The sequence below is a fragment of the Pholis gunnellus genome, assembly GCF_910591455.1.
Source record: "Pholis gunnellus genome assembly, chromosome: 18".
NCBI lineage: Eukaryota > Metazoa > Chordata > Actinopteri > Perciformes > Pholidae > Pholis > Pholis gunnellus.
The window spans coordinates 19,014,915-19,028,631 of record NC_136545.1 but is presented as its reverse complement, the minus strand read 5'-3'; the positions used below and the strand labels follow the sequence as shown (position 1 = coordinate 19,028,631).

The window sequence follows — 13,717 nt, the reverse complement described above, 5'->3', positions numbered from 1 at the left end:
AAGGGTTTCAAGTGTTTCTAGTAGTTTAAACTCTGAATATGTAAATTAAGTGCAGATCATTCCTTTCCTGAATCTATCCACAGACATGCAAGTTAATGACACACAACACAAACAATGGTACCTGTAAGTAGGTCAAACACGCCACACTTTACCAGTTAATATGAATATAATGCCTTGTTGCTCTTCTATATAAAAGCCTATAACATAAATCTCTGATCCAAACATGTTCCACAGGTCGACAGGATGTCAATAAAGAAGGAATCTGAACTACAGATTAATATGTTATAATATTCTATATGAGTCACCAGGCTGCTGACACACATCCCACACACAAAACCTGTCAACAACATGCGATACTGAACGTAAATAAACCACTGATCACAAGTAGAAACACATCAACGCTAACAATGTCATCTACAATAATCAATAAAGTTTTAATTTCAAGCTGAAGATTAAACACAACCTCATACACTAAAGGAAGTTCACCACAGTGACATAAAGCATGAGGTATGGTTTCCATACGGTATGAACATGTAGCCTCATATTATTGATCACTGTTATTTATTGATGCTCTACTCATTGCTGCAAAGTGTATGTATGTTTGCACGGTGGTGTTATTATTGTGTCACGCATACGAGTGCTCGTAAAGCACCATCAATTCATATAAGACAGAGTCAAAGTGCTGCTAAACTAAAATCAGTAAATCCTAATGTTCAAGAAGTGAACTGTTTTAAAGAGGTACAGATTCAACGTTGTACTTTGTGGTGCTGCTGGACTATATTGCTTTATACTTAGAGGTGTGTCTAAGATTTAGTTTATCCTCATTTATATGTATATTAAGGGGGCAAAATATTGAAATACTTCTCAATATGAAAACTTCTCCGAGATTTGTGAATTGTGGCTTTATCTTTAAGGGCAAATAAAGGGGTGAAATAAAACAAAACATATGTCCAAAAAACATTTAAAATAAGGATATTTTTGTCAGTTGACAACAAAAAAGGACAGTAAGCTTCATAAGAGTATGATGTATTGAAGTAATGTTGTACTAGAGATAGTTGTAACAAATAAACTGGCAACTGAGAATATAACATAGTTATTTAAGTAACTTCACACTTAAAAGCAAAACATGTGTCCAATAAAACTGTTAAAATAAGGTTATTTTTGTCAGTGTTAACGGTCAGTCGCCATCACTGACTAGCTTGTTGATGATGCTGCTTGGCTTCTTCTGGAAGTCAGCTAACGACACACTGGTTAATACAGAAGTTCCCCGTTACCGTCTAAACTTCACCACAAATGGACGGAACACGTGCTAAGCTGTCTTACTTTTTAAAGTCTGCGCTGAAGAGTCCAAAGGCAGCTCCGGAGGTGCTGGAGGAGGTCGTCTCCAGTCCCTCCACGGCAGCCTCCGCTCCTCCCTGGTCGTTGTATAAGGCGACCGTCGACATACTTTTAAACAAAAAGTGCCCCTGATACGTTAAGATATCTTCGGCTTTTAAAACTGCGCATAGACGTAAAGAGACGCGCGTGTGGCGTATACAATTCCTGCAAAAAGCCAAAACTTCTCCGAGATTTCAACCAACTTTCTTTTTTTCTGCACATACACACAGTACCGGAAGTGTGAGCTGGACAAGTTGGTGTCACATGATAGGCCGGGAACATAGATCTAGAGTGGCTAGAAAATAACAGTTTCGGCTAATCCCATACAGCGCTTTGTAACGGACGTTGCGTTTAGAATAAACAGATCTATGCTAGAAACGCCCCCAGAGACTTTGTGTTGCCAGGGCAACAACGGTTCTTATCAGAGAAGATAGAAAGAGAAGAATTTGCGTACCCGTCTTACGTTTTTGTACGTACCAATTTTTTTGTAAATGTAATAATAATAAGTAATAATTGTATTTATTTATTTATTTATTTATGACTGTTGTGTTAAAGTATCTTATCATTTTGTAAATACAAAAAGAAATAATAATAATAACTTTACTTGTGATTTTTTTTGAGCTTCCATAGCATGGGCTTCCATACGTGCGTAACGTTTTAAAATAATAAAATAATAAATGAATAAAATAAAAGAAATGTTAAAGGCTGGTGACGTAACTTCCGGCTGGCGTTTCGTTGTATCGCACGTGATCCGCTGCTGGTGACCAATCCCGATACTATCTCTGGTCACAGTCAACACTTCACCTCCGGACCGTGTCTGTGTGTCTGTCATCTATCTGGCGTCCACCTCAAAGAGAGTCGGGGTTCTGGTGTTTTTGGTGGGGAAGTTTTTTGTAGTTTTGAGACACTACGGAAAGTCAGAATGTCAGATTTCGACAGCAACCCGTTCGCGGACCCGGAGATCGACCACCCGTTCCAGGTACAACGTTAGCTAGCTACGTTATCCATGTTAGCATTAGCTCAAGCCTTTATTCCACGTTAATAACAACAACGTTACTCCAGCCAAGGAACAAAGTCAGACACGTATTGTTCTGTTCTGTGCTGTGATGAAGCTAACGCTACTTGAGTACTAGTAATGACAGCAATTAGCAAAAACCCGTTAATTCACTTGTTGGTAGGCTTTAGTTACAGTGTTGTCACTTAGTGTTGGTTCACTCTGGTGTGACATAACATGTAACATGTACAGGTACCAGTGTGTTGTGTGTTAGCTTAGCTTAAAGTCTGTGCTAGCCGTCCTGCAGGGTGTTTTATTTAAACCCTGTCGTGAAACCCTTTCAGTTTCAACTTTATACCGTTTATAGACCCTTTAGAGGTACCATGCATATGTCTGTTAGCTACACTAAACTGCTGTTAAAATAACCTTGTTTTTGTGATTTTATTGGACATTACATAGATTTTTCTTTAGATTATATTTCCATAATGTACATTCTATATGCAAAGAATGATTCTTGCATAGCTACATTTCAAATATGTGATTAAAACAGTAGTTTTGGTCTTTTATCTCTCCAAAACAGACATAAATGAGAGCAGAACACACACGTTTCACACTCATGCCTTCTATGCTGTTTGCATTAGTTAGGCGTTGAACCACATCCTGCTAACAGAGTCTTGTCATGGAAAAGGAAATGGAAAGCATGCATCTGATCATGTGCCTGCCTCCCTCTCCATTTCCTCATCAGGTGTATTAAACATGGACGCTAAGGAAGCAGCTAATTAGCATTTTATTAGAAAATAATAAACAGATTAAGAATATAAATAATAATAGTTTGCAGCCCTATTGTTTTGGATGTGAAAAAGAATGCTTATGCACTTCATAAGTTACCAGAACTGATTTATAAAGATTGTCTACATCACCAAACAGAACAAGGTATTTCTGTTATAGTGTGTGTGTGTGAGAGTGTGTGTGAGACGGTAGAAGACGCTGACGGCACAGTTTGACCGTACAGACGCGCGGAAAGTGAATTATTCATGGCGCCTCATTAACATACTGACATGACTAGTGAACCCCGGCTGCTCTGCCATTTTTCTGCCATTTATTGGCTCACACTTCTTTATTATTTTTTCTTGTTGGGTTGCCTGGGGAGAAATGGATCCTTGTTCCCGTCTCTGAGCTATCTTCAATACTTCATGAAGTCATATGGTGCCGTCATGGGCGACATGTGGTGCTAGGATCCCCTCTGGCTTCTTTCCTGCTAAATTTCATCACTCTCAGTCGTGCCTCCGATCGTTATCTCCGCCAGGAGACTATGTTTTCGGTTCTGTGCGTGTGCATCTCTGTGTCTGTCCACGGCTAATCTCTCACACTGCTGGACCCATCGGCCTAATATTTCTTCTGTGCTCTTATATGACTGTATGCTCGGGGAACCTATTGTGGTTGCAGTGATTTTAAACTGTCAACATGTAGCATGAAGCTGCAGACAGCTGCATGGATTAAAACCATAGCGTAGCTGCTGCGTCACGTGTGCGTCTCATACGCTCGCGGTCTAGACTCTTGATGAATGCACTTTGAATGCAGTTCACTCTGTTTTGGCCTATTTCTCTGGATGAAGGCTAATTAATAGAGAATGTAAGCTCTCATGTCAATTCAGAACAACAACAACAACTTCCCAGTCCAGCGATTAGCTCCTCTGCTAGGTGCAGGAGAAGACCTTTCTTTTGATGTCCAGGATGTCTTCTCTTTTGGTTGAGGTTCCCGTTTAATCGAGAATAACTTAAAAGCTAGATTATTTGTTTACCTGTCACGCTAACCTACACTGTCAGCCGTGGTCAACTTGATGTAGGCTGCAAATATAGACATGTAATTAATGGCTTCGATAATGAAGCATAGATATCACATTTTGTCGTCTTAGCAGCTTATTAACATGCGGCCACACGGGAACTGGGTTTGTGACCCAGCAGTGTGTGTGTGGCACATTGCTCCACTCCATCAGATACAGTGCAGGAGGCGAAGTGTTGGATTAAAGGTCATCAGCTGGTGGGACTTCTGCAGCACAAAGCCTGTTTTATTTCCAGCTTCCAGTTTGTGCCTCATTAGGTGACAGGGAATCCATACACATGAATCCAGTTATCAAACAGGCCGACGTGCAACAGGTGGATCATTTGATTTTTCACCTTTTTGTAACCGTAGATTTCAAGATGAAAACCTGGTGAATATGCATGCGCTTGTTTGGCTGTGCAATAGGGCGACATTAAACTTTAAACACAACATACCCTGAAATATTCACGACCCTGGTCTGGTGACAAGTTGCAGCCTGTGTGTGATTGCGTATTTGTGCGTGTGTGTGTGTGTGTGTGTTGGGCAGCGGTAGAGATGCTCTCAGAAACTTAAGAGTCAGAGAGACAGCGAGAGGACTGCAGTGAGACAGGATAAGGACAGCGCTGCAGGAAAACGTCAGGTTGGATGTTAATCTTGAGCAGCAATTTGAATGAAACTCGTGTGTGACTGACGGCCGCTGATGGTAAGCTAACGATAAAAAAACGAAATGTGTGATAATGTTGCTTAACTGGTGGAATGTTTCCCGATAGTGGAAAACACCCCATAAGTAAACACGGTCTCACTCGTGTGTCACCGTTAAGAGGCTGAACAATGTGTCAGCGTCCTCCTTTATTCCACTCTGTGTGTTTAAGGCTGTTTGAAGTTGCTCGAATGAGCCTAAAAGCATCAGAAGGTGCTTTAGCAGCGCGCTAGAGGAACACAAAGTCTCTCTTTTTATTTCTGTCTTCAGCAGCCAGAAGCGTTCGCCTCCCCCTCTACTCCTGAAACTCGTGTACTTGGTTATTTATAGACGTCTTCCCATGAAAATTATTGGAATCATCCCGTCTTTGCCGGTATTGAATTATAGGCCTGTTGCATTTTGAATAAAGAGGGTTGTTTGGCCTTCAGCTGACAGAATAATGGAGGGTTTCTACATTAACGTGAGCTGTTGACATTTCCGCTGCTGTCCTCGGGGTAAAAACACAAAGACATTTGAAGAGCGATTCTCATACCAAAAGTATTCGTGACATTTGAGTAATTAACTACTTTTCTATGAAGCTTCTCCAGTTCATTGAAAGTGTTCTTGTTCTCTCAGGATCCATCAGTGACACAAGTACGGCAGGCGGCTCCTCCGGGGCTGGAGGAGTACAATCCCTTCACAGATGCCAAACCAGTGAGTACTTTACCAACGACTTCATGCATCTCATAGATCTGAACAACATGAACAGGATTCATTTAGTTCTGAAGAGATCCAGGTTATTTCTGACCTTCAAGTGATGCGATGGCTGTGAGAATATATTGGTCACTTTTTATTAAAGATTATGTAAAATAATAAGTAAGTAAATCACTCCTAGATATCATCATACTGTAGGAATCACACACACATCTTCACAAGTGTGAGTTTTGTAACTATATTTTGTAATTACAGTAAATAAATTGGCCCAAAACGAGGAAGTCAGTCATCATGTTCCCTCATTTTTTACATTCAAATGTATTTTTAATTACAATGAAATAACTGTTACCCCCACATTTTTGCAGAAATTCAGTTTTGTTTGATAGCAGATTAACGTTTTGCATCATTATCAAGACTATATGATTCAAATGTTAGATTCTAATTGCACAGATCTCATGACGACGTGTTCCATAAGATAAAACTGTAACATAACAGCTCTGATTAGTGGTCATTTCCAACCTGAATGTTTTATTTTTTAATGTTTCTAGTTGCCCTACACTTTGATTAAAGTTAGCTCTAAACATTTATTTGGCTTTCCTTTATTTTCATACTTGTACTTGAATAAAACCCTCAACTAAACTTGATTTTAGCATCATTAATCAAGTCATTTTGAGGCAAACAGTGTTTGTACTGTTGCCAGTTACAGCTCTGTTTTTGTATTGTTACTGTTTAAAAGGCCGGCAACACAAGAGACACTCACCGGTTTGAGAGAAGTAACTAACAGCGTGTATGTTTCCTCCATAGACGCCTCCGGGTATGGCGTCCAAGGTCGCGGCGCCCACCATCAACACACAACCCGCCATCATGAAACCCACGGAGGAGCCTCCGGCCTACTCGCAGTCTCGGCCGCAGGTATTACTGACCTCACGCAGACATAAACACTGCCTGGTTTTCTTTGGCTTCATGCTGGCCGGTCCGCTGAGAAGTGACATTTCTACATCGTCACCATGCTGATGTTATTTATTTATTGGTTTGTTTGGTTCACGCCGAGTTTGTGGACAGGAAAGTAGCTCCACGGGAGACTGCTGCAGTCTCTGTAGCTGCTCAGGGAGACACAGACTCAGAGAGAAACCCAGGCAGCTGGAGGAAACAACTTGTGATGTGATGCTGCATCTCATTCGTCGTCCGGCTCCTGGGAACAAGTTCTTGTGAAGTCTCTCCTGCTGCTGCTGCTGCTGCTGCTGCTACCTCCCATGTAGAGAATTGGATCTATTCCAAAAGTAGAATCTGAGAATTACAAATGAGCAGAGAAAACACACGACACACACTTATACACTTCTACCAGAGTGTTTATATCAAGCAGCAACCTCTAGCTCTAAAGAAGTGTCTTAAAGCTGCATTCTCTCTAGTGTCCACCAGGGGGCGACTCCTCTGGTTGTATAGAAGTCTATGAGAAAATGACTCTACTTCTCTCTTGATTTATTACCTCAGTAAACATTGTAAACATGAGTTTATGGTCTCAATCTCTAGTTTCAAGTCTTCTTCAATACAGCATGATGTTCATTTAGTAAATGATGGTCCATTTAGAGTCAAACAGACCATAAAGCAGGGGATGCTTTAGGACGGGGCTACATGGGAATTGACAGGTCTCTACAGCTATCAGAGCCATATACGGCGTCTCTACGTCACTCCTCCTCAGTCCAAATATGGTCACTTCTGTCCACTGGTTGCAAAAACCAAGATGGCGACGGCCAAAATGCCGAACTCGAGGCTTCAAAACCGCAGTCCACAAACCAATGGGTGACTAGGTACACTTCTTGTCTACAGTCTGTGGTTGACATTTGTTTTATGTATACAGTATATATATATATATATGTGCGTGTGTGTTTTTGTGTAGGATCAGTCCGGAGCTGCTGCTGAGCTGTTGAGGAGACAGGAGGAGCTGGAGAAGAAGGCTGCTGAGCTGGACCGCCGGGAGAGAGAAATGCAGTCACTCAGCGCCTCAGGAGGTCAGAACCAGAGAAATTATGTTTCTAAATGCAGACGGGCTCAACATGACAACAGCTGGTCCTGCACAGCTTACTGTGTGACGTAGATGAGAAGAGCCGCTCTCATGTCTGTACGGTAAACACGAAGCTGGAAGCAAGAGGCGGTTAGCTTAGCTTAGCATAAAGACTGTAAGCGGGGGGAAACAGTTAGCCCGGCACTGTTTTCAAAAGGTTAAAATAATCTGCCTACCAGCATATCAGGATATTGCATGTTTTATTGTAATGCAATAAATAGATTGTCTACATGAAATAACCACATGTTCTGTGGACTCTTGTGTGTATTAAATACAGACAAATGATTAAACATGAACTCACGCTTCTTCTTCTTCTTCTTCTTCTTTGTTTTTTTTGGTCCAGGCAGGAAAAACAACTGGCCCCCCCTCCCGGAGAAGTTCCCGGTGGGCCCGTGTTTCTATCACGACATCACAGTGGACATCCCCGTAGAGTTTCAGAAGACGGTCAAGATCATGTACTACCTCTGGATGTGTGAGTGGCTTTTACTTTTAGTCCTTTTATTCCTCGGTCTGTTGGTTTCCTGAAGGATATTTTTGAACATTTCTGAACATTTTACAGGCCAATCGATTCATTTTGTGGTCTCAAAAACCCTCTGAACAGTGAGTGGAAGCCTCGCTGTCATCACATTAATCAGTATTGAGCCTCCTGGAAACTTTGTAGTCATAATGTTTCCACATATCAAGGCTGAGAGGGACGTTTTATACTCGCCAGCCTTGGTTTCTGCGTGAATGTTCAAACTGGAATCACTGCCAAAAGGATTATGACGTCAAATCTTGCAAATAGATGTTATTTAGCTTGTTCCCCCTTTAATGTGACTAAACCACAATGAGAGAAACTTCTGTTCGTTACAGCTCCACGCTTTCTTTTTTAATGAGTAGTAGTTCCTCGAGTATTTCTCTGTTCATACGTGCTGCTTCCACCAACACTTTGTCGGCCTTTGCTGCCAAAAGAAAAGACGTCCAACTCGTATAAGAAGATGAATGATGTCGTCTTTAACTAGATTTAATGCAATAAATGACCTGGTTCAAGTTGATATCGCAGTTTATAAACAGAAGTGTAGCTCTGCAAATAGAAATGTTTTTTATTTTATTAAAATAATCTTAAACAACACTAGCTAATTATATTTTATTTATGTATTATGTATTATATAAATTAAATTAGTATTTTTTCCAGGATTCAAATCTGTGTCTATAAAAAGATAGGACATCTTAAAACAGACAAATATAATAATAATAATAATAATAATTATTAATATAAAAAAACACAACCGTTTTGTAAATAAGTACCGAGCTGTTTTGTTCTCCTGTGGTTTTTCTTCATCAGAATACTGAATTACTTCGACCAGTGAACCTCCATCAGACCCTCTGAATAAGAGCTGCTCCTCTACCACCTAAAACACATTTCCCTTTTCCATCTGGGCTTCAGGGAGCGAGCGGCTTCAGGCCCTCGGCGTCCTCATGACGAGGTCACGTGATGCAGTCATGTGGTCACACGGAGCGACTCGGTCAGATGATTGCTCTAAAGGTTTCTTTTTCGATGCAGAATTAGAGCAGCAGACGCTTCTCTTTTTAGTCTCAGATAAAAGCAAAGAATCTCACTTTCCGGTGTGTCAGCGAGCAGGCTGCTGTCATATTCCACACCGAGGTGTAAAACCCTTTCGCTCTCACACACTCTTGTTGTGCAACGCCTTTTAACCACGCAGGCACATGTTAGGACCCCGGGAGCAGACGGTAATCATGAATTATTGAATACATGGGTTTGTGCACGGCGCTGCGTGTTGAAATATTAAGAGTCGGCGTGCAGCAGCGTCGGGACACTGGACACTGGAAACAGCCGACTTTACAGTGACAGTGACACCCTCCAGCTGTCACTGAGATCTTAAATGTTCATTTCTGTCCCGATAAAGAGGACGTGTCGCTGTCACCGTGCATCTCCCTAATCCAGCTACTTCCTGTCCTCGTGCTTTAGTTCACACGGGGACGCTGCTCGCTAACATGGTGGGCTGCCTGGCCTGGTTCTGTGTGGACGCCACGCGCGGCGTCGACTTCGGCCTGTCCATCCTCTGGTTCATCCTCTTCACGCCTTGTTCCTTCGTCTGCTGGTACAGACCGCTTTATGGAGCGTTCAGGTACACAACAAGTATTTTGACCTCGCATGAACAGATGAAAGACTCCACCAGCGTGATGTTTATACCCGGTTTGTCCGTTTCCTGTCCCGCAGGATCGACAGCTCGTTCAGGTTCTTTGCTTTCTTCTTCGTGTACATCTGTCAGTTTGGCATCTACGTGATGCAGTGTATCGGCATCACCAGTTGGGGCGCCAGGTGAGAAATCGGGGCTTAAATGTGGATATATAATTACGTATCTTTGGGTTTTGGACGGTTAGTTGGACAAAAACAAGAAATTTGAAGAATCTTCTTGGGCTGTAAATTAAAATAGTGATTTGTAGCATTTTTCACGGTTTTATGGACCAAAAGTAGTTGTTTTTGACAGCAGGACTGAGTCGTGTTTCACTTCCTCCTTTTACTGACTCCCTCCTCTGTAGCGGGTGGATCTCAGCTCTGACCGGCCTGAATCGCAGCGTCCCGGTGGGCATCATAATGCTCCTCATCGCCGCCCTCTTCACCGCGGAGGCCGTCCTGTCCCTCATCATGTTCAAAAAGGTAATACGAGCAAAAGAGCTGACGTAACAGTAAGGAACAAAAAAACATTCATAACTAAGCGTCACAAGTCGATCATAAGTCGCCTCTATGGAGTTGATTGTGACGCATATCTCTCCTCGCCCTCCTCAGGTCCACGGGATGTACCGGACCACCGGCGCCAGCTTCGCGAAGGCCCAGCAGGAGTTCGCCACGGGCGTCATGTCCAACAAGACGGTCCAGACAGCCGCTGCTACGGCCGCCACCAGGGCCGCACAAGGAGGCTTCAAGGAGCAGATCTGATTGGCTCAGAGAGCTCGCTCATCTCTCCGTCCCACCCTTCCTCCTCCTCCTCCTCCTCCTCTGCTCACTCCCAGCTTCCACTAGAGCCAACTGCCCTGTTTGAACACATGAAGAGCCCCCCCCCCCCCCCCCCCCCCACCCTCAGCCTTCTGACAATATCCAGTCAAACGTGATCTCAGTCCACCGCCGTGAACAGGATTCAAACAGGGCGGAGGCTCTCATCACCCACGCTGCACTCCTGCCACTCGACCAGCGTGCTCTACTTTATTTTCTGTGTGTGTGTGTGTGTGTGTGTGTGTGTGTGTGTGTGTGTGTGTGTGTGTGTGTGTGTGTGTGTGTGTGTGTGTGTGTGTGTGTGTGTGTGTGTGTGTGTGTGTGTGTGTGTGTGTGTGTGTGTGGCTAACTAAATGGATGTTTGTGTGCCTCTTTAAATGTCCGTCCTCTGTAGACGGATTCTAATGTGAGTCCGACTCTTTCCGTCGTCACCTGGGCATTTTCCCACTAAAATCCCTCCCCAGCGTTAATGGCTTCCCGTGAGCCTTTTCCTCCTGATTCATCAGCCTCATCACTACTTTCTATTTTTAGATTAATTCATCACCGGACAAACGGAAGTCATGTCGTATACGCTCTAGCTGTCTGTTAACGCACGCTTGCTGCTTTCCACGAGCTCGTCCCGTAACACCGCTGCCCCCCGGTGGAGTGACCGTGTACTGCTGAAGATGAATGCTGTGCATTCCAGTTCACTGCCTTTTGCCTTCTACTTTCTTTTATTTTGAAAGCGCGTAGTCTTACTTCCTTAAAGTGATGCGTCTCCCAAAATCTGTTAAGTATACCAAACACCTCATTATCCCAGGAAATGTATCCAAATTGTTCCTGCAAAGATATTCCAATTGACAGTGATGCACCACTTTGGTTCAGACTAAATCTAAACAGATATTGGATTCATTCCCGTGTAGCTTTGTGCATGTGTTCATGGTCCCCAGAGGATGACTCGTGCCGACTTTGGCGATCCCCTGACTTTTCCCTTTTAGCGCCTTTCCTCACAACTATTGGATGTGAAGAAGGCGCGTTAGACGGTTATCATCTGCTTAGCAATAGCATGTTAGCATCGTCGCTGTGAGCATGTCTGCACGCTGACGTTAGCATTTAGCTCAAAGCACCTCTAGCAAACATAATGACTAAAGTAATTCAGCGATTGTCAAATTAACTACGCCCACAAGCAGTGTTTGATCCACAAAAGATTATTTAGGATTTTGGGGTGAACTGTCACTTTAAAGTTTGCTTTCGAGTATTCTTTTTCCTGCTTGAATTCTTTTGCCCATAAACGGTCGAACATATCTTATTGTGAAAGGACGCCAAGTTGCACTTTAAATCTTTGTCTGCACACTGTAATCTGTGCAAATGGAAGGATATTTATAACGATGGCCGCTCGCCTTCCCGCTCATTACTCTCCATATTTAATTCATGTCCCGTTCACCAGCTGAGTTCAGCGCAGTCTTCACATGAAGTAAATGAATTATTGACCCTGTGAGCAGACAGTGAAGAGGTCCTCTGTCCCGTACAGATGCATGTTTCTACAGCTTATCTTCTGAAGAGGAAAAGTGTAACTCGTCTCCAGCTCTTCTCGTGTTTCCGGAGACTTACCTCAGTTCTACTCAGGATGTACTCTTCACTTGCATGACGAGGTTAAAAGATGATATGAAATCGGACCCTTAACTGGCCCCCTGGTTATAAACGTGTGCTTTAAAACAACATATATATATATAATATATATATATATGCTATATTATATATATATATATATATATATATAAAGATGACAAAAAAAAAATGGGGCCGGTAATGTTGCTGTGGTGTTCTGATCATTGCTTTGCGTATTCATAATTTGGCACGTTGACGATCACTGAACTCCAGCAATCAAATCTGAAGGTGATTCATTCCCAGTATGTGGTCATTAAAAACAAATAAGAGCGTTTTACTGATGAAATGTCTTTGAATGTGTCTGTTTCCACGTTCTTCACGTCTGAATGCGTCTGTCGTGTCTCATGTTTGAAACCAGTTCAGCCTTCGTATGTATTTGATGTGTGGGAGTGTAAATAGAGGGCGGGGGGGGCTTTCGTCTTAAGTCTGGCTGTGGGTCTGGGATCCTTCTCGACATCCTGGAGACTTTCTTTTTTTTATTTTAAGCTTCCTGCAACATGCCTTGTTTTGCTCACTTCTCCTTTTTTGTATTTCACACTGGCTTCATTTGAACCGGTGCATGTGTGTTCCTGAGTACAGAACAGGAGATTATTCCTTCAAAAGAATCAAACCGAGTGGCACTTACAGTATTTAGCTGTTATTTTTTTTTGACTTGCTTTAAAAAAAAAACATAAATGAAACATGTTAAATGTGAGAAAGACGTTAGATTGCAACGTGAACTGTGTGACGTGCTGTAGATGGGCTTTAAGCTGTGCTTCATGATCAACATGTGGTAGAAAACAGACAATTAATCCATAAGCATCCCTAACTATACAATTATTAAATTATTGGAAAACACATAGTGAGGGATGTTTGTATATTTTGTACGATTTCCAGACGGTCGGCTTTTTGCTCTGTGATTTAAAGATGCACTCCGGTTTGACTTCAGTCGCATGTTGAGTAGTTTTGAGTTTTGTATATTTATTGTATTAACACTGAATAAAATTCTTCTTCTGTATGAAGTGAAACGTGTTCTGTATGTGGTGCACACGAGACGAGGCTTCACACTCTGTGTAGTAAACTGTGTTTTCAGTGAGGCTGCACCGGCTGACGGAGGCCAGACGAGGTCAGTAGTCGTCAAAGAATACGAGATTAAATGCGATGCAGATTAATGCAGATTAGTTTAGACCAATAGTCAGTTCTCATATTTAGAATGAGTTGTTCAAATAGTTGCAAACCTCTAATGCTGAATGTCAAGAAGCCATGACGAAAGAGAGACTGAAGGCAAATAATGTTATTTATTCAAGTCAAGATGATGATAATAAACCCCAAAAGAGCCAAATAAATGATGGGGTGTGATTATCAGTGATGTAGGGAAAAGATGTTTCATGATGAGAACACAACAATAATAATAATGCACAGGAGCGAAGATGTACTGATGATGAATAC

At 42.3% G+C, this 13,717-nt stretch overlaps 2 protein-coding genes across 2 annotated transcripts in view; one reads left to right on the top strand and one right to left on the bottom strand.

The window, feature by feature from the left end:
• Positions 1-1,563, bottom strand: part of ap3b1a (adaptor related protein complex 3 subunit beta 1a) — a 51,055-nt gene extending 49,492 nt beyond the window's left edge. The window contains exon 1 of the mRNA XM_079178436.1: positions 1,324-1,563. Coding sequence (XP_079034562.1) covers positions 1,324-1,445 — 122 coding nt within the window. The 5' untranslated portion in view covers positions 1,446-1,563. The remainder of the gene's footprint in view (positions 1-1,323) is intronic.
• A 632-nt stretch (positions 1,564-2,195) lies between these two features.
• On the top strand, positions 2,196-13,286 carry LOC306710752 (secretory carrier-associated membrane protein 1-like). The gene is made up of 9 exons (XM_079179435.1): positions 2,196-2,356; positions 5,508-5,585; positions 6,390-6,497; positions 7,483-7,594; positions 7,991-8,119; positions 9,617-9,776; positions 9,869-9,970; positions 10,192-10,309; positions 10,439-13,286. The coding sequence occupies exons 1-9, from the start codon at positions 2,300-2,302 to the stop codon at positions 10,586-10,588; spliced, it is 1,014 nt and encodes a 337-aa protein (XP_079035561.1). The 5' UTR covers positions 2,196-2,299; the 3' UTR covers positions 10,589-13,286.
• Positions 13,287-13,717: the final 431 nt, after the last annotated feature.